The sequence below is a fragment of the Zootoca vivipara genome, chromosome 10 (genome assembly GCF_965207765.1).
Source record: "Zootoca vivipara chromosome 10, rZooViv2.hap1.1, whole genome shotgun sequence".
In the NCBI taxonomy this organism is placed as follows: domain Eukaryota; kingdom Metazoa; phylum Chordata; class Lepidosauria; order Squamata; family Lacertidae; genus Zootoca; species Zootoca vivipara.
The window spans coordinates 34663718-34682879 of record NC_142593.1 but is presented as its reverse complement, the minus strand read 5'-3'; the positions used below and the strand labels follow the sequence as shown (position 1 = coordinate 34682879).

Sequence of the window (19162 nt, the reverse complement as noted above, 5' to 3'; positions counted from 1 at the left end):
TTCAGGCTGAGGGACCCAACATTTGTCCACAGACAACTTTCCGAGTCATGTGGCCAGCATGACTAAACCACTTCTGGTGCAATGGGACACCATGATGAGTGCCAGAGCGCATGGAAACACCATATACCTCTTCACTGGAGCGGTACCTGTTTACTTGCACTTGTACGATTTCGAACTTCTAGGTTGGCAGATTCATAAAGATGTGCACCCTGCAGGCTGAGTAGTAAATGGTTAATTTTTAATGCATATTCTATGAATAAGCTTGCTGCTTATCTAATGAAAGTATGTCATAAGTACACAATAGTATAAAAATGCACAGTGTCATTCACTGTCATGTCTATTTCCAAAGTGTTTTTTTAATCACTGAATGATTCAGGCATTATAATTCTACAGCAAGCACCTACAGGTATATATATTTTCCCTTATGGTAAAGTGGTCTGAAACAACTGTTAACTGCCCAGGCACTTGTGGACAATGTTCATCTTCCATGCGTCTTCATCTTTCAGTTTTTCCCCATCAGCAATATATTCTGGGCCCTGCCTGCTAGTCTTGATCCCATTGTTTTAGCCATGGTTTGGCTTAGTGTGTGACCTGGACCCAGACTCATGGTTTGTCTCCCACCTAGCAAAACACAAACTGTAAGAGCTCATGTTTTGTCTGGAGGAGTCAAAACACAAGCCTGGGTTGGAATTATATGCCAAGCCATGGTTTGGCTTAGTGTTACATGTGAACCTGCTCTCTGTTTCTTTTTGGAAGATTATCTGTGCCTTGTTGATGGTCCAGTTACTCTTCAGTTTAACGCTGTATGACAGAGATCCAAGATACCATGTTGGGACGAACCAGAAAACCAGGTCACACCCACACCATTGATTTAAAGCACTCTTTAATGATCATGGAGGAACTTGGGAACTGTAGATATTTAGGGGTGCTGACCTCACAGACCTGTAGCTCTCAAAACCTTAACTAACTACAGTTCCCAAGATTCTCTGTGAATATTAAAATGGTATATACTTTAAACCTACATATGTCCCCTTCCCTTCCTCCTTTTGTCTGCACTACCTTTTGTCCCAGGTGTTTATATAGCTAATACCACATATGCCACCGCTCACATTTTGTTTTTAATGCTACAGTCTCTTGTTTGCTATGCTGGAGCACATAAAACACTCTCTCTTGCAAACTAGGAACACACATAACCACCTCTGTGTCTAGGCCAGGGGTAAACTATTGTTCTACAACACCCATCATCTCTGACTACTGGTCATGCTGGTTGGGACTGATGGGAGATGGTCTAGCAAATGAAGTTTGCTCCCTTGGCTGTGAATCAGGGCTGGCTAACATGTGGGCCATGAGATGTTGTGGATTCCAGTGCCCATCAGCCCCAGCCACCATGGCCAGTGATTAGGAATGATGGGAGTTGTAGCCCAGAAACATATGGAGAGCCAAAGTTTAACCACCCGTGCTGTAAATGTACCCATATTTAAATATTGAATGTGGAAGTGAATGGGTAGATATTTTTAGTTGTATTCATTGCTGGATATGGCAAGGCTGATGTACTATGTACAGGTGGAGTTGGGAGCAGCTGAAGAAATCCTGGGCGTTATGAAAAGATATGGACACAAACAGTTTACTTTTAGTGTGTGACAGTGATAAGCAGGAAATAGAGATTTATGTTATGAAGACACTATTTGCATATGAGGGGGCTGAGAGGGTTGCGTCATGCAACTTCGGTGGGAGTTAAATGCTGCAATTGTGGGAAAGCTACAATTTCCACCCCTTCAGACATTTAACCCAAGCAAATTTGGGTTACCAAAGACTTCCCCAGTTTCTGAAGGAGTAGTTAGTTTCCAGCTTTACTGGGGCTAAGGCTGCATACACACCAAATTTAAGGCACATGACTCCCCCCCCCCAAGAGGAGTGTTTGGAAATGGTTCACTTTTGGTTCTTGCTATTTACTGTAGCAATGCAGTAAACAAGGTTGAAAACATGTTATTTATAGGCAGTGGATGTTAGACCTTGAACAGTTCCATCAAATTATGTTGCTGTTTTAATAGCAGTAGGAAATCTCTTGGAGAACAGAGCAATTCCTAATAGAGCAAGGTGAGAACTCCCAGATGATTCCTACAGAATTTTGTTGAGTGCTTGTTATAGCAAGTGATGTCCTCAACCAAACAGGAGCCAGCGGGGGAGAGGGGTCAGTTTCTTTGCCCCAGGTGAAGCCTTCAGAGGGGCACCATTGAGGCTCCCAGCCTGTGTGTGTATGTATGCAAATGCACATTGGGGGGGGGTACCAAACTGGGTCTTTGACCCGGATGAGTTAAAGCCTAGTTTCGCCTCTGAGGAGAGCACAACATTTTGCAGATTTGAACCCATGAAGGGGTAATCTTTCTCACTGCAAAGGACTGGAAATGTAGGGTGTGTTTGTAAGATTTACTGCACAATTCTATACGTGTATACAGTACTCAGAAGGGTGCATGAGTTTGAAGCACATACAGTATAGGGACTAAAGGACTGATAGGAATTCAAAATGTAATTGCAGTGATGACTAGCTAGCATGCCAGTGGTCAAAGATGGGATCTGCAGTCCAACAACATCGGGGGAAAGGACACAAGTCACCTGTCCCTGTTTTCCTCAGACTTATTCTTCATCTTTATATAATCTTCAAGGCAATTTACAATAATAAAGACACCTAAAGGTCAGTTTAAAGATATATGCACTCAAGTCAGAGACTTATATATATTTCCCCACAGCTGGAAAAGTCCTTGAGACAAAAATGCCTACAATTGTTCCCTGGAAATAGCACACCCCGCAAGCATCCCACAAAAAATGATGCACCCCATTTTTTCCTCTGAGAGCACAGTGGCCGTTTTGGTCACCGCAATCTCAAGAGATTTCGAACTGTGTTCTCACCCCGAAAAGGAGCCTTTCTCAGGGCTGCAATCTCACGCGGCGCCCCAAAATGTGAGTTTTTTGGGTGCTGTGAGCACAGCGCCCCACAACAGTGTGTCTTTTGGGCTCCGTGATCTTGCTTGGGTCACCTGACTTGCGCAGGAGCACAGACAGGAAATGATGTGCCCCGATTTTGTTGGAAGACATGAAATAGTGATTGCCTATTGTAATTCAGCAGGGATGCTAGCTGTTCCACAAAACAGGGGTAGCCACACTGACAAGCCTGCTCCATATTGCTGTGAAGAGGGCTCCTGATATTTTATCAGCTTCAAGGAGAGAATATATGTTATCTGGGCTTAGAATTATCTGGAACAACTATATAATTGGGGTAGGGGGAGAGTTTTTAACCTCTTCTATAGAATCCTAGCCTGCACTGCTTATGATGCTTATCTGAAAATAATTGTATGCTGGAACAAGGCATTCCCAGGACCCAATTAATACTGTGCCACTTGGGAATGGCTGCACTGTCATGGCAACAATATTTTAAAAGACCTTCCCACTGGAGGCCTGTACCACTAATGTATCTCCGGTCCACAAGTTGCAACTTGTTGAGTTGCTGGGCTGGTACTGTATCAGAAAAGTGAGGCAGCATTGTGTATTTTTCATGCTTTGGAAAACAGAAACATAATAACAGTCAGACTCCTGTGATCTAAGTTTGTTAAGAATATTCCCATAGTCATAAGTGGTGGTGGGGAAATAAAGGGAAAATATCATCTGGCAGTGGAAGGAAAAACTTAACTGTTCCTGGTCTGTGCACCATGGAATAATTAAGAGAGTAACTAATGCTAGCAGTTACGGCTTCCAGAAAACATGTCCCTAATCTCAATTTAGATGTAATTTACCGTAACTGTCTCATCTACTAATACCTTATTCCACAAAGATGCTATTGCCATTTTCCTCTCTTTTGAGGCCTGCTTTGTTCCAGAATTTAGTCTTTTCAACTATGTGTAGGCTAAACCTGGTGGAAGCAAACAGAAATACATTTAGCAGTATAAAACAGAAGTAATTTCATATCTGTGTTATTCTTGAGTTTGATTCAGCAGAGAAATCTTACGTTTCTCCATGGAATTCTGGAAAAAGCCTTGTTAATGAAAGTAATTTAATTAAAGAATAACTGATTTAGACTGAAGGCAAAGAGACAAATCAAAATTCCACCTTCAAGTTAGATGCTTCTTTTAAACAAAGACTCGGCAATAATGCACTTATCAGTTCCGAGAGCAACTAGTATTGACATCAGTGACCACCGGAAGAGCCATTGTTCCTGTAGGCATTGGAGAGCACTTTCCAATTAACAAAGTAAATCTCATAAGGAGACTTGGGAATGGGCTTCATTGAAAAAGAAGTGAATGAAGCTGGTAGAGATTTGACAACAATAGCCACAGTGATTTGTAATCATGAAGGGTGGAAGATAACATATAATTTGCCTTGGTAAAAATAGAAGGATGAGTGGAATTCACGCAGATCTTCTCTTATCTTCTACGCAGTGTCTCAACTTCCTTCTCAACGGAAAAACAAAACAAAAGCCCATAGCAGTCTCAACTCCCACAAGTAAGGTTGCAGTATAAGATTAGTCAGCATTGCCATGGGAAAACTTTTTTCCTCAAAGGTATTTTCTCCTTAGTTGTAAAACCTTTAAAAAAAAACCCAACCACGCTTCTAAGATGAGGAGTGCAGTTTAGGACCCAAATTCTAGATGCATTTGCTTATAGACCAGTGTGAACGGTTCAGATCCACAGTGTTTTTGCACACACACACACACACACACACACACACACACACACACACACACCCTGCCATCCCATTCTGGAGAATTCCCTGTGGCTTTTCAAGGGGATGGGCAAATTGGGGGTAGTGAATTGCAGGAGGCAATAAAACCCAAAAGTACAAGTGGATAATTGCTTGCTTTCTCTTTCCTGGATCCATCAAGGACAAAGGGGTTTTCTTCAATAATATAAATGCCTTCTTTGACAAAAATGCTGCTTAGGCAACTCCTGATTTACCACCAATGCCTAGCATTATATTAAATTACTCAATATTGTTTTAAAAAAAGAGAGAAAGGGAGGGAGTTTGGTGGGGATCTGAAGCGGCACCATGCCTTTTGTCATACTGTAAATGTCAATTTAGTTTGAAATAGCGGCAGATAATGAAATCTGTTCATTTTTTAGTGACTCACGTGTAATATACTGCATATCCTTTTATAGGAAATGATGCACGAACAAAATCCATAGCTGCTATGATTAGTAGTTGCTGATCTTCAGAGATAAGTAGCCAAGACAAAGTGGGAAAGGGGGGGAAGTGCGTCATTTTCTCAGCAAGAAATCTCCTCAGATAGCAGAAGGATGAGGCTGTAAATAAAAATGATTGTAATGAATCATTTCATTGAAGTACACTCTAACTTATATTGAAAGGAGAGCCCAGAGGGCATAAGAGGTTGTAGCTGAATTCCAGAAGGGGAAAAACACATCATGGGGGGTGGGGGAGATGGGGAAAGTAAGGTGGACCTTTTAGGTGAAGGAAATATTGCTCCCCCAGTGAGGGGGGGCGGAAAACAGGATTCATGTTTGATTCCAAGAGCTTTTAAAGAAGAACCAGTATGGAATAATGCCATCCCAGTGAGAGAGGGAGGGCGGAATCCATACTGGGGCCAGAGTTCAAGGGAAAGGAAAATTGTGAAAGGGTTAAAAAGTGGAAAAGCAGTTGGATGGTGTTTTGTAACATTTAAATAATTGGGGAGGCAGCAGGGGATGACCAAGGAAGAAGGGTGGAAAGGAAGCCACAGGGTGGGAGTGGGGAAGAGTAAAAATGGATGTTACTTTTTGATTGCTTTAGATGGTCCGAAACTGGAATGACCTATGGAACTCGCTGAAAAATCTGGGAGACCCTTAATCCAGGGGAAGTGGGGCTGACTTAGTTTTAAGTGATTAAATGTTATTATGTTAGAAAAATTAATATTTGAAACCATGGAAAGTTTTTGGTAATAAATTTTAGGCTAAGGGGGGAAATAAAAGATAGAGGATGGGAAAATAATTATTGATTTGGAGTAATTGATTAATTATTGGTGGAGGATAGTAGATGTTTTATAGAATAGAATAGTTGATGATAATGATAAAATGTGTTAGAATGATTTAAGATATAAAATGAAAATTGCTTAATTGAGATTCTAAAATGGACCCAGTGTGGGGGGAATTGAGGAAGTCAACAATGTTTAGAAAAAATGTAAGAACCGCTATGTTTTTCTTTTTCATGTTTTATTTTTGTTTTGTTTTTGTTTTTTTGTTTTATGTCTTTTGTGATTTTATTTTTGTGAACATTGGAAAATGAATAAAAATTATCTGAAGAAAAAAAAAGTAAGGTGGACCTTTCTATTGCTGCCTTTGACAAAGGATGAGGGGTATTTTAGGACTCATTCTATTTTCTCAACTGTAAAATATTCTAACTGGTTTTAATACTCTATTTTAAAATTGTACCCTGCCCTGGGGCCTCATGGTGAAGGGCAGGTAAGAAATCTAAATAATAATTGCAACAACAACAACAACAACAACAACAACAATTTATTTAAACAAGCCCAGACAGAAGTAGAGATAGAAACCTAGAAGGCATTAATTAGGATTATCTCAAACTTTACATCAGCTTTGTATGCTTCATATGCAGTTTCTTTTAACCATATGCCTTGTTTACTGCCTCTGATAATGAAAGGCTGGTTCAAATGACCTTGTGATGTGTTTTCTTTGGCAGTCATCTCTTGACAGCACACTGTGTGAAATCCATTCTTGTAGAGGGCTTCATCACAAATCTGGCTTCCACATCACTCCTGCTGGGCAGCACTCAGAAACAGCGATTGTTAGACACCGAAATCAATTTGTAGTGGTGGGGTAATAGTTTTTAGTCTCCATGGCAGATGTACCATCCCAGTTAGTTCTGCAATCTCAGCCTTTGATTATGAAGTTTTTGTTAGATTTGAGTCTCTCCAACACACATGCTCCATCATTCAATGCCCCCCCCACAGACTCACACTTTCTGCCTCTGCTCCTGACCACCATGTACTCAAAGGAATGTGAGAATAGGTTCTACATATGATCAGGGGTCCTTACTGTAAGTACAGTCTCTGTAGCCACACATAAAGTGCTATGTGCCTGTTTTTTTTCATGCTCTACCCAATATATGAAGCCAGTGGTGTAGTGGAGCAGGAATACAGGTGAGTGTAGCTCTGGTACTTGTTTCATAGCAGGAGTGATGGAGTCATAAGATGAAGCAGGATTTTCCAGTGTTGCAAGTTTGGGAGAATTAGACGGCAGGTCAGGACTGGCACACAACCTCTTTGTTAGGGAGGCTAGTCTCAGGCAAGATCACCCTGTGAACTTCATAACTAATCAGAGATGTGAACCCAAGTTGATACAGCCAAGGTCTAACGTGTTGAGTGCTACACCACTCTTTGCCAATTCACCATTGACTGTCAACTGATCATGAATGGGTATTATGCTATACTGCCTGCTTTGTAGAACAGGGTTGGGGAACCTTGTGCCAAGGGGCCAAATGTGGCCTTTCTGGCCTCATTAGAACCTTCCCTGGCCCTTTCTTTTTCCTTCCCCGGACCCCAGGCAACTCCCCTCAATGGCTTTGCTCTGCATCCTCCTTCAGTGATTTTGCTTGCCTGGATAGAGAATAGAGAGGTGGGCATGTACATGAAGAAAGCTCTGTCTTTTCCATGGCTGGAATGTAAACTATTGTACTAAGGTAAGTGATGCATCGATTGCTCCTCCCACTTTTGCCTCTGACCACACCCAGAAGTTTCCTACCGTAAGAAGGGAATGTGACCCTTGGGCCACAAAACATTCTCCACTTCTGCTTTAGCGTGCATATAAATCAGCACAGCTGCCATGGCTATGGACTCTCCTTGAAGGAGTGGCTGTGGGAGCTGACAGGATGAGCTACTTTAAAACTACCACTGCACCATTGCATTGTATTGTATGGTGGTCAGGGGCAAACCCATTATTGCATTCCACCAAATGCACAGCCCCTGCATGATCCTGTTCCTATTCATACAAGTGATTGTGTGAACTGGATTGTGAAAGGCTTAGAGAAGCTCTTGTAATCTTTTCTGCACTTGCAACTCTGTTAAAAGTTACGATATGTGCATGTTTTGTGAACTAAGGTTAGTATATGGAGATACTAACAATGAAAAGCAAGGTTACCTTGCTGCCATGGGCGTAGCCAGGATTTTTGTTAGGGGGGGCATGACTTTTGTTGGGGGGGGGCAGAACCAATATGATTGGTCAGTTAGTAAAGTATTGTTATTGTTTTACTTGATCGGGGGAGGGGGGTAGCTGCCACTCCCTGCCTCCCCAACTATGCCCATGCTTGCTGCATTGCCTACAGGGATTTCCAACAGCTGGATCAATGCTGAGGGACAAACATACCTGCCGATAAATATGTCTCTGCTCATGGATGCTTATGCCCACTTATCTAATATCACAGAATTAGAAACTTTGTACAAGAAACAATACTTACCCTGCATTTTAATACATGTGTAAAAACTTAGTTGATATCTGCAGCAATGTTAGTTGAATTGTCCACAGGCGTATTTTTAGTGAGAGAGATCAACAATTACTGTATTGGTTTTAGTACATGGAAACTTCAGAAGCTGCTATGTATTGAGCCAGACCAATGATCCCTCAAGCTCTGTATTTCAAAAATGACTGGCAGAGGCTCTCCAGGGGTTCAAGAAGTCTCTCCAGCCTCTACCTGGAGATGCCAGGGATTCAACCTGGCATCTTCTGCATGCAAAGCAGATGCTCTAACCACTGAGCTATGCCCCTTCCCCCTGTAAGGCAGCATACTAGCTGATGAGATTTATGAAGGGGGGGGAATACCACTAAAATTAGATTTTGCTAATACTGTGAATATATTTATTCATGTCTGGACCAGTAGAAGAAAAACCATTTTTCATGCTATAAATTTTATTAAAAACAACTAATTATACATTTGTATCAATAAATTAACAAACAATTGAATTGGCACGCACTAATACAGAACGTTCACTTACAAAATTGAAGTGTCATTTTTCTTTCTGCATCTTTTTATACTTGTGACTGATGCAAAAGAGGGGAAATTGCTAAGTGAACTCTGGAGTGCTCTCAGCGTTACATGTGCACTCAAAACAATTACAAAAGTATTTGAAATAATACTTCCATTGGAAACATGCACCCTGAATTGGTGTGTGTGCTTGTCTTTTGCTCATATGGACCCATGTGTATTAGATAATACTAAATACACGTAAGGGAGAAAAGCTAGGATCAATACTGTTCTGATAATGGGGAAAAATGATTTAGTAAGAAAAGATAAATGTCTGAACCCTAGAAAGGTTACATAAAGTTAGCTGCTTAAAATTAACATTACATTTCAATCACGAGTGACTTGTCTTGTTTCTCAAATATTTGAAAGACAAAACTCTTCAAGGCTGTTCTCCTTTCTGTTTTCCAGTTCATGTTCCTCCAGCTGATGATACTCAAATGTTACACGATTGATATGTTTGCCGCTGGAGACCATTCGCAGCACAGTGTTGTCACAGCCTATCTTCATTTGGGCTAGTCAAAAGATAAAGAACACCTTGTTATTGTTTGGAATAACAGACAATGCACGACCATGTCAGCTGGAGCTGCCCAAAATATGAGGAAAGCACTATGTTTGTGAAGGTTGCATTGGTCTATATCTAAGGCCTATTTCTATGTAATAATGCACAGCTCTCACTGAAGGATTTGTAGAATTCTGGATTTGAATGAAGTCGGGGTACGGTGAGGGAACAAAAGATGCACAACTCATGGCATGGAAAAAAGAAGGGAGGAACACAGAGAGGAAAAGTGGTGGTTTAAAATGTAACAGCAGAAGTTTGAGTAAAGGAGGGGTGAAAGAAGCTGAGAGGGAAATGGCAGTTTTAAACAACAACAGAGGTTTGAGTTAATTGCATTCCTTATATGAAAGTACTATGAAATATTTGAGGGCTCAACATTCATTATCCCTCTCAGTTAGGAATGGAAGTGTGAGTATAGCAAAAAGGATAAGACACTGAAAGGGGGACAGTGTCAGTTTCCAAAACTGGCAGAGGTTTGAGTAAAGCAGAAATGGAGAGATACTGAGAGGGGGGAAGTGGCCGTTTTAAACAATGTCAGAAATTTGAATAAAGCAGGGATGGGGAAAGTACTTCTTTTAAACAAGGGTAGAGGTTTTAGTAGAGTGGGCAGGGAATGAAACTGAGTGGGAAAGGTAGCAGTTTAAAACAAGGTTTTACAAGTGAGAAGGGAGTTTTGAAAGACTCTCTGTGTTAGCTTTTTATGTTATATCCATCTCTGCTACTTCATCCTGTTAAAACTGGTTTTTTTAAAAAAATAAAAATCGCCCTCAGTGTCATCAAGTACAGCACTGGCATAGTGAAACTTACCTCAACTTGGTGCCTCCAGATATTTTGGAATACATGGGCGTTATAGTCTGAAATGCCATCATTGGAGTGATGGGCGTTATAGCCTGAAATGCCAGAAGGGCACCAGGTTGGGGAAGGTTAGTACAGTGTCATTCTCTTGCTCCTTAACCAAGCACCATATACAATGAACCCAACAGGTAGCAGTGTCAGTGCAGTCTCGCGGAGTAAGGTGTTATTCCAGCAGTGCAGATAAATAGCAGCAAAATATTTAGGGCTTGAGTGTAAAGAAATCAGATTTCACAACTCTTTCTGTATCATTCTTTAGAAACATTTGAGCAGGTGACATTAAAGCAAGAACTCACCTGGGCCATGGAAGGAGTGGCACAGATCAGCTAAAGGGAACATCTTAGAGGGATCTAACCCATTTCCTCCCAAGAGCTCCAAAAAATCTCCTACTCCTCCACAGCCTACGGTGGGTTTCTGTAAAAAGAGATGCAGAATTAAGTGCAATAGTATTGACCAAATATATTTTACTCTGAATTTTATCCAAGTGCAGAAGGTTTCATGTAGCTCTTTAAATATTTTTATTTTTTAAATAGTTAGCCTCCATACAGAAGCTTGTGCTACTCAGAGTGCTCGTTGCCTAGGGCGTATGCTGCATAGACCAGGAAAATTATCCACTGATAGCCATTGGTGTGCAGTGATGCCATGCATGGTGGCAGCTATTGCTGAAGAATCAAAGCACTGCAGCAGAGTTTATGGATCTCACCATGTAAAAAGAAACTGATCCTCACCCTCAGTCAAAGGTATTGTGTATCATGACTGTTGATAAGTTAGTTAGTTGAATTCATTAATCAATTTCCACAACAGAATGTCCCAAACTGTATTTACAAAATACAGTGCAACAATTAATTTTTTTTATATAAAAACACAACCATAGTAAAAACAATTCAAAGTGTTGGTGTTGACCTTTAAAGCCCTAAACGGCCTCGGTCCGGTATACCTGAAGGAGCGTCTCCACCCCCATCTTTCTGCCCGGACACTGAGGTCCAGCTCCGAGGGCCTTCTGGCGGTTCCCTCACTACGAGAAACCAAGTTACAGGGAACCAGGCAGAGGGCCTTCTCGGTAGTGGCACCCACCCTGTGGAATGCCCTCCCACTAGAGGTCAAAGAGAACAACAATTACCAGACCTTTAGAAGGCATCTCAAGGCAGCCCTGTTTAGGGAAGCTTTTAATGTGTGATGGATTTCTGTATTTTAATGTTTGATGGATTTCTGTATTTTAGAATTTCTGTTTTGTTGGAAGCCGCCCAGAGTGGCTGGGGGAACCCGGCCAGATGGGCGGGGTATAAATAATAAATTATTATTAATTATTATTATTATTATTATTATTATTATTATTATTATTATTATTATTATTATCAAGCTGGTAAGTCCATTGTCAGCATGATTCTACTAGGAGAGCTCTCAATATGCAAAAAGCCCCCTTTTATATAGAAGATATTTTGCCAGTTTGCATTGCACTCTGCAAGGATGTAACTCCATAATAAGTACAGATTTGTGTTTACATAATTGGTTATTTAAAAGAAATACTGGCATGGCCTGTATAAAGGTTTTACAGCATAAACCTGATGATCCATATAAAATTGCCATTGATGGCTTACTACAAAACCATCAACTCACCTTTAAGTGGAGGCCATTCAAGTGCCCCAGCATAAGATCAGATATTTTTATCACCACTGGGTAGATTATGGAAAAGCTGCAGTTCCTGCGCTGATGAGGAATGACCATGGTAAACCTTCCAGCAGGGGTCTGAGAGATGACATTGCAAGCTTTAGTATAGGGGAAAGATACAGAGTTACTTGATCACAATATGTTCAATGCAAACTTTTTACCTGATGCCTCAGGACTAAACTAAATGAATTTTTAAGCATAAAAAGAGCCTGCTGGATCAAGCCACTGACCCATCCAGGGCAGTATCCTGTTCTTACAGAGGCCAACCAGATGCCTGAGGACCTGAGCATATGAGCACTCTCCCCTTCTGCAGTTTCCAGAAACTGGTATTCTGGGAGGCATCGACAGCCATATCCTCCATGAATTTGTCTATTCTTTTAAAGTCATCCAAGTTGGTGGTCATAATTCCCTCCTGTGGAAGTGATTTCCATAGTTTAACTATCCGCTGAGTGAATAAGTACTTTGGTTTAGCTGTCCTGAACCTTCCAACATTAATCTTCATTGGATGTGCACAAGATTTAGCATCGAGAGGGAGCAAAAACTTTTCTCTATCCGCTTTCTCTATGTTTCCTCTTACTCTTTTTTTTCTACACTAAAATGCTGCAGCCTTTCCTCATTCCTCCCTTGGTCATTTTGATTTCCCTTTCTGGAGCCTTTTCTAACTCTACAATATCCTTTCTGAGGCAAGGTAACCAGAACTGTCCACTGTATTCCAAATGCAACCACACCATAGATTTGTATAGTATAACATTAAGACGTTGGCAGTTTTATTTTCAATTCCTTTCCTAATTGTCTCTAGCATGGGATTCCTCAAATGCTTGCAAAATGATTTGTTTGTCCTCGTCAAGTAGCACAAGAGCTAGTGTGAATTGGTATATTGCTCCTGAAACTGGTGAGTTTCATTAACTCAGTCTACAATAGACTATTATAAATTATTTCAGACAAATGCTTGGCACCTGACACTAAACATTTGCAATGTCCTGATTGCCTGAAAGGCCACAATAATGGTCCTGCATCATCATCTTCATCATGATATTATGAGACAGCACTCAAGACTCATATACTACCCGATGTACTTGTTTTTTGGCAGAACAAATCTTTTGACTGGACCATAGGGTATTTTATCACAGCATTGCTCATATAAATGTGTATCCTTTCATATGAGATCACTGGCATTCTTTGTACTCAGATGACAACATGAAACAGTGCTTACGGAAAAGGTTGGGCTTTTTCTTTATTGTTACTGTGAATCCATTTCCCGGGTCACGAATCCCAAAGAAGATCATTGCCACATTCTGTGATGACCTGATGGTGCTCTTGATTCTGTTGCCTTCACAAAAATCTATGTATCTTTCGGAGGTGGGGAGAGGATGGTCCAAGGAACTGGGAAACTTCTCACCTTTCAATATCCAGCCATCAAACACCTAGAGGGATGCAGCAACAAAAAGGGCAATTAGTGTTTACTTTCTCACTACAATTCCCAGAAGCACAAGCCGGCACCTGAGTGGCACCTGTGTAGCAGTTTTCCCTTAAAGCACAACCACAACCCCATAAATATGAAGTTGTTATGCTGATCTGCTTTGCAGAGGCACAGACCACAGCACTCAGTAGATATCCTGGAGAAGCCCTGCAGAAATGCAATGACTACTGCTCAGGAATAAATGGCTCGAGAGTAGAAGCTTAACACCCCATTCATATTTTGCAGATCAAGGAGGAATGTTAACACTTGGGTGGGAATGAACCACTTAACAGGCCTTCCCCATGTAGTTCTGAGTTATGGGACATCTTGTCTCCCGTGTGTGTGTTTTTTAATTAAATAGGAGTCTTGGGGCCCCGATTTTGATTTGGAACACAGTGGTAATCCTTTTGGTTATAGAACAGCCCAGTGATATTTTTATTTGTAGTCACAGGACCACTTCCCCCCTTCCCAACCCTTATCTGAAACGTTGACCAATCTATTCCACGTATGACTTGGCATTAACATCAATCATAAGTCATCACTTTATACAGCAGTGCTTAATTACTCTGACATTCCCTGCTGTTTTCCACTTCAAATATTTTAATAATTGTGCTTAATTAGAGGCGACACATTTCTGAAGCCTGGCATTTAAACTTGGAGGAATCTGAGTGATCAATATGCAGTGTCAAATGAGCGACAGTATTAGTATGTCAGGCTCCTTTTCAGCTGTTGCTCTCTTATTTGTCTCACTTTGAAGTTTGCGCCAGCTGTAAAGAAACAGATGCTGGTCCTTCCTCTCTTTCCCAAACATTTTCTGGAAAGCTTATATTGCCATCCATGGCCTGATCCAGAGATTCTGGCACGCAGCATAAGTTATCCACATATTTCCATGCTGTCTGAATTCATGCTTGCTACTCTCAGCTCTGATCACGCTATGTTCTTAAGATGTACAGAGAACTGTGCAAGATAGGCTACTTCATATTTCAGATCTAAGAAAATTAAAATGCTTGTATGCTCTGCTGAGTCAGACAAACAAGTGCATTGACAGAACCGACTGCTAATTGTGTTTACTTAGCAATCACTTTAGATGCTCCACATAAGCCCTTTCCATGCGATCATCGTTAAGTGCAAATAAATGCACAGTTATTATTTATTTGTTGCATGAGGTCTAGACATTATCCTTCAAGGCCATGCTTTGCTTGTAGTGACAACATTTTCCAGCAGTGGACGCGCTTCATTTCCTAATTGGGAAAATGTAATTCTTCCTTGCTAGTAATGCCTTCTTTGCTATTGAAATTGCTAAACGGTACTGTAAGTGTCACAGGCACCTACTGGGCATTGCTGCTGATGTGAGTGGTGATGAGATACATGTCCCTGTCCTTCTATTAGGTGACCTTCTAAAGCAAGGATGGGGAACTTGTGGTCCTCTAGCTGTTGTTGGACACCAGCTCCATCAGCCTCAGCCAGAGTGGCCAATAGTCAGGAATAATGGACAGAGAACATACAGAGGACTGCAGGTTCATCATCCTGGTTTTCCTTTATTTCTAGTGCTTCTTGTCAATTAAGCATAACTGGCAAAAGCATGCTAGATTTGGAGCAAAACTCTGACAATGTTCTGCCAAGACTCTACCTCTCTGCTCTTGACCATTTTCACCACTGAATAGAATTTACTATGTGCTGATTCTTAGCCCCACTAGCAGCTATGAAGGAAACCAGGGGCAGCCAATTCTGCTTTGCTGCCTGAGGATAAATAGGAAGGTGCCACCCCCACTGCTGTCCCTCCTGCTCTCTTGCAAAAACCTTGCTTACTGAGGTCGTGTGGCAGCTTCCGGCAAGATCTCATGTGACCACCGTGGTACCAGGGGGTGGGTGGTGTGCCCACAGGGGCACTGTTCAGTAGGTCTGCTTTATGGGTGGGCTGGCCCTGAAGCAAACATTAGCTCTGCAGCTAAGAGCAGACCTGCAGAGAAGGGATTCTGGTATGGTGAGCCAGTCTCAAGAGTTCTTCCACTTGCCATGTGTGTGTGATTAACCACGTCCTGGGAAAATTTCGAGAATGGATTGGAAAGACAACCTTTATTCTGACCCTGTTTGTGTATCCACTGCCGAACCAGCATGCCAAATCCTCCAAAAGGGGCTACAGTTTTCTCTCTTCTGCCATGCTGCACACATTCACACATTCTGGAGATCCCTGCTAAGACCATCAGGCATTGCAAACCTCATACCTTCAGGAAATCTCCTGCTTGACAGTCGACGTTGACAAAATCAAAGTCTATTGTGAGGAGCTCGGTTGGGTCTGCTATGAAGAAAGTAGCACAGTGCAGCTGGGGCTGCTGAGCCGTGAAGCTGAATTGTCCTTCTATGCTCAGCATGTCAATGCATCCTGGAGATGGGGAGAATAAAGGCAACCAAGTGATTCCTTTCTGTCTCACAGCTGATTCTCATTCTATATTTTGTTTTCAAGCAGAGATACCAGAATGTAAGGTAAAAAAGCCTTTCATCAAGGGTGTTCCTGATGATGTATTGTGGGATCAGCACTTCTCAGTAACACAAGCTGCTTGCAGGGTCTGCACAAAATATTAAAACATCTCTCCCCTAATTTAATCGAGATTGTCCCCTTTCATGGAAAATCCAATAACCAAATAAAACCTGTTCCCAACGACCTGTTTGTGATGTTAAGCTCCCCTCTAAAACACCTTTTGTGGCCCTACTAGGTATTACCTGACTGCTATTTATGCATTCAGACCTTGCTAAGCTTCACTGGCCTTATGGTAGCTCAATCTAAAGATGATGCTTTCTCATATTTCCATCTTGGTTTCCTTAATGGACAACTCTAGTAAGTATTTTTCAAGTAATCAATTTAAGCTGATATTCATAGAATCAAGACAACCACGGCTTTAACAAATTGCCTGCTTATAGTTCTTAGGCAACCAGAAATTCCATGCTGGCCAGTGAGCAAGCTGGTGGAGGATGGAAGGAATTCTTGACAGCCACTGCCATATGGGCAAATAGTCTGACCATGTAAAAGGCATCGTCCTCAGTTTTTAAATTAGTCCAGTAAAGATAACAGTTACTATGCTTATTTTGTAAACCTAAAAGCTTTACAATGAATGGCCGTAAACTGTCTCTCTTTTATTTCATTGCCTTTTGACCCCACTATTTACAATTTTCTCCTCTAAGTATGTGGGTATGTGGTTATATTGGGGTGTGTGTGAAATCACACACAAACACACACACCGCTTCTGAAAATAACACTCCATGCATCTTATGAAGGGAGCTCTTAGGTACAACCTGCCTTTCATTAGTTTTCCATCTACCCCCAATGAGCACATCTCAATTCTCTGCCCCAGAGATGCTCTCTGCAAAACACCACCAGGAGCAGAATATTGTCAAGCCTCTCTCCCACATCCTTGTGTTCATTGCCTACTACTTCCTCCCCACTCTGCCCAGGGAAGCGCACTGTTTTCTGAGGTGGCAGCCACAGTAATCCTTGCTTAAAAGAATGGTGTACAGTTTTACCTCCCAAAGGGAATCTGTACCTCCTGTTTCCCCTACTAGGGGTTAATAAACTTCAAGGGCTCAGCAGTGTAACATAGCAATGAAGGCCACACCCTAGGGTGCTTCTCACTCAATACAAAAGAATCAAAATTAGAACTGACATATTGGGAATCTGTGGTAAGGGAATTCCAAAAGAAGAAGCATTAGTACTTTTAAGACAAGGTGGGTCTCATCAGCTCTCTCAGTACTACTTCCCTTGGCTTAACCAACTTCTGTTCCCTCTTCCCTCTCAAAGGTCACCACATTCCTCTGTACTCATAGTTCAATAACACTTGACTGTCCTTACTTGTTAGAAATAGAAAGCTTGACTGTCCTTATTTGTTAGAAACCGAAATGCATGGAGTGATCAGATGCAAAACAGAACAAGATTTTTCAGAGTTGCTGAAAACTTCTGTCAATTTGTTCTCTTCTACGTAGCTATGCAACTATCTCTGTACTATTAAAGAAACAGGAGGAAGACTGGCTTACATTGCAGATCACCCTAGAAAGGCACTTTCTTTTTTCTTACCAACACTGTGCTTTGGCATTCAAGAAAAAGGCTCCATAGCTAATTTCCCATTATGTATATTTTCCCTTTGTAACCTTTAAGCCCACCCCTCCTCCCCATCTTCCAATTTTATAATTTACAGTAGTTTACAGTGAAATCTTAACCACGCCTATTTGGAAGTAAGTCCTATTGAATTCAGGTAATTGGTGCCAGGACTGCAGCCTTAGGCTGAATGAGAGTGACTGGCTCAAGGTCACCCAAAGAGCTTCATAGTGGAGCGGCATTTGAACCTGGGACTCTCCCATCCTCCTTGCTTTCCCCTCTAGTCTACACGGACATAATGGAAAATTAGCTAAGGAGCCCTTTTTGAGAATGCCAAAGAATAGCCTTGGTAAGAATAAAAATGAAAGTGCTTCTGAACATGCGCAGAGTGCCTTTCTAGGGAGAACTAGTTGAGGTTCCCCCTGTCCTGTGTCTTTAATAGCTATACAAAAGTGTTCGACAAGATGCAGAAATCCCATCTCCTGTTCAACTCCCTGGGGTGCCACAGGTCTCCCCTCCTTTGCTCTAGCCACTACACTGCACTGCCTGGTGCATTCGCTTGGCCTCCACCCACTCCTCTCCCCGGCTCTTCGGCTTCCATCCCTTCCCCAGCCCGGAGTCCCACCCATGAAGTGGGCTCCCATCCTCGTCCGCCCAGAAGGAAGCGACTCACGCAGCGCCCGGCGGTAGAACTGCCCCTCCGAGAGCTCCCTCTTCAGCTCCGCGTTGAGCAGCAGAAAGGGCTCCTCGGCGCCCGCGTCCCTCACCTGGAGACACAAAGGCAAAAAGGACAACAGCGGCGTCAGCAGCAGTAGCGCGCGCGCCCAGCTCCCGAAGGAGAGACACACTCTCTCTTCCACATCCTAAGAGCTTTCAGGCTGGGGATCTCCCCAGGCTGTGCACTAAGAGGGGAAGGGGCGTCCGAGCGCCTGGGCATTGCTCACCTCCAAGTACCGGCTCTCTCCCACCCGGAGGGCTGCCAGGAAGACCAGGAGGAGGGGACCCTGGAGCCGGAGAGCCATGCTGCTGTTCCCACGCTGGTCCTCGCTGAAGTTTGCTCTTCTGTCTCTGCTGATAGGAGGAAGCAGCAGCAGCAGCAGCGTCTATGGGGCTCCTTCCCTCTCCCCCCTTTTCTTTTTATAGAGCACTTGGGAAGGGGAGGCATCCTGTCCCCTGTCTGATAGGGTAACCCATGGTAACGGGATTCCTGACAGGGCGACAAAGTGCGTGGCGATGACGAGGAGGGTCCAAATTGACAGCTGCGCTCCTCCTCGTGCCCACTCCCTGCTTGCAAAGCCCCAGGGAGATGTGCTATCTCTCGCTGGCTGTTTGCCCACTTCCAGATTTTGGGAGAATTTAGCATTTCCACATCTAAACTGAATGCAAACCACATACATCATAGAACCATAGAATCACAGAACTGTAGATTTGGAAGGGACCCCGAGGGCCATCTAGTCCAACTCCCTGCAGTCAACAATCAATATACATCAAGATTTGCAGCCCTGCTTCACTTCTGAGAGGA

The 19162-nt window shown here is 42.4% G+C and overlaps 1 protein-coding gene across 1 annotated transcript; it reads right to left on the bottom strand.

Annotated features, from left to right (window-relative positions):
* Positions 1–8885: 8885 nt before the first annotated feature.
* Positions 8886–18950, bottom strand: CRHBP (corticotropin releasing hormone binding protein). Its single transcript, XM_035100314.3, has 7 exons — positions 18585–18950; positions 18314–18407; positions 15779–15936; positions 13308–13518; positions 12044–12192; positions 10723–10840; positions 8886–9530 (listed from the first exon to the last, which is right to left on the bottom strand). Exons 1-7 carry the CDS (start codon positions 18660–18662, stop codon positions 9373–9375), a joined length of 966 nt encoding a protein of 321 aa, XP_034956205.3. The 5' UTR covers positions 18663–18950; the 3' UTR covers positions 8886–9372.
* Between the last annotated feature and the right edge of the window lie 212 nt (positions 18951–19162).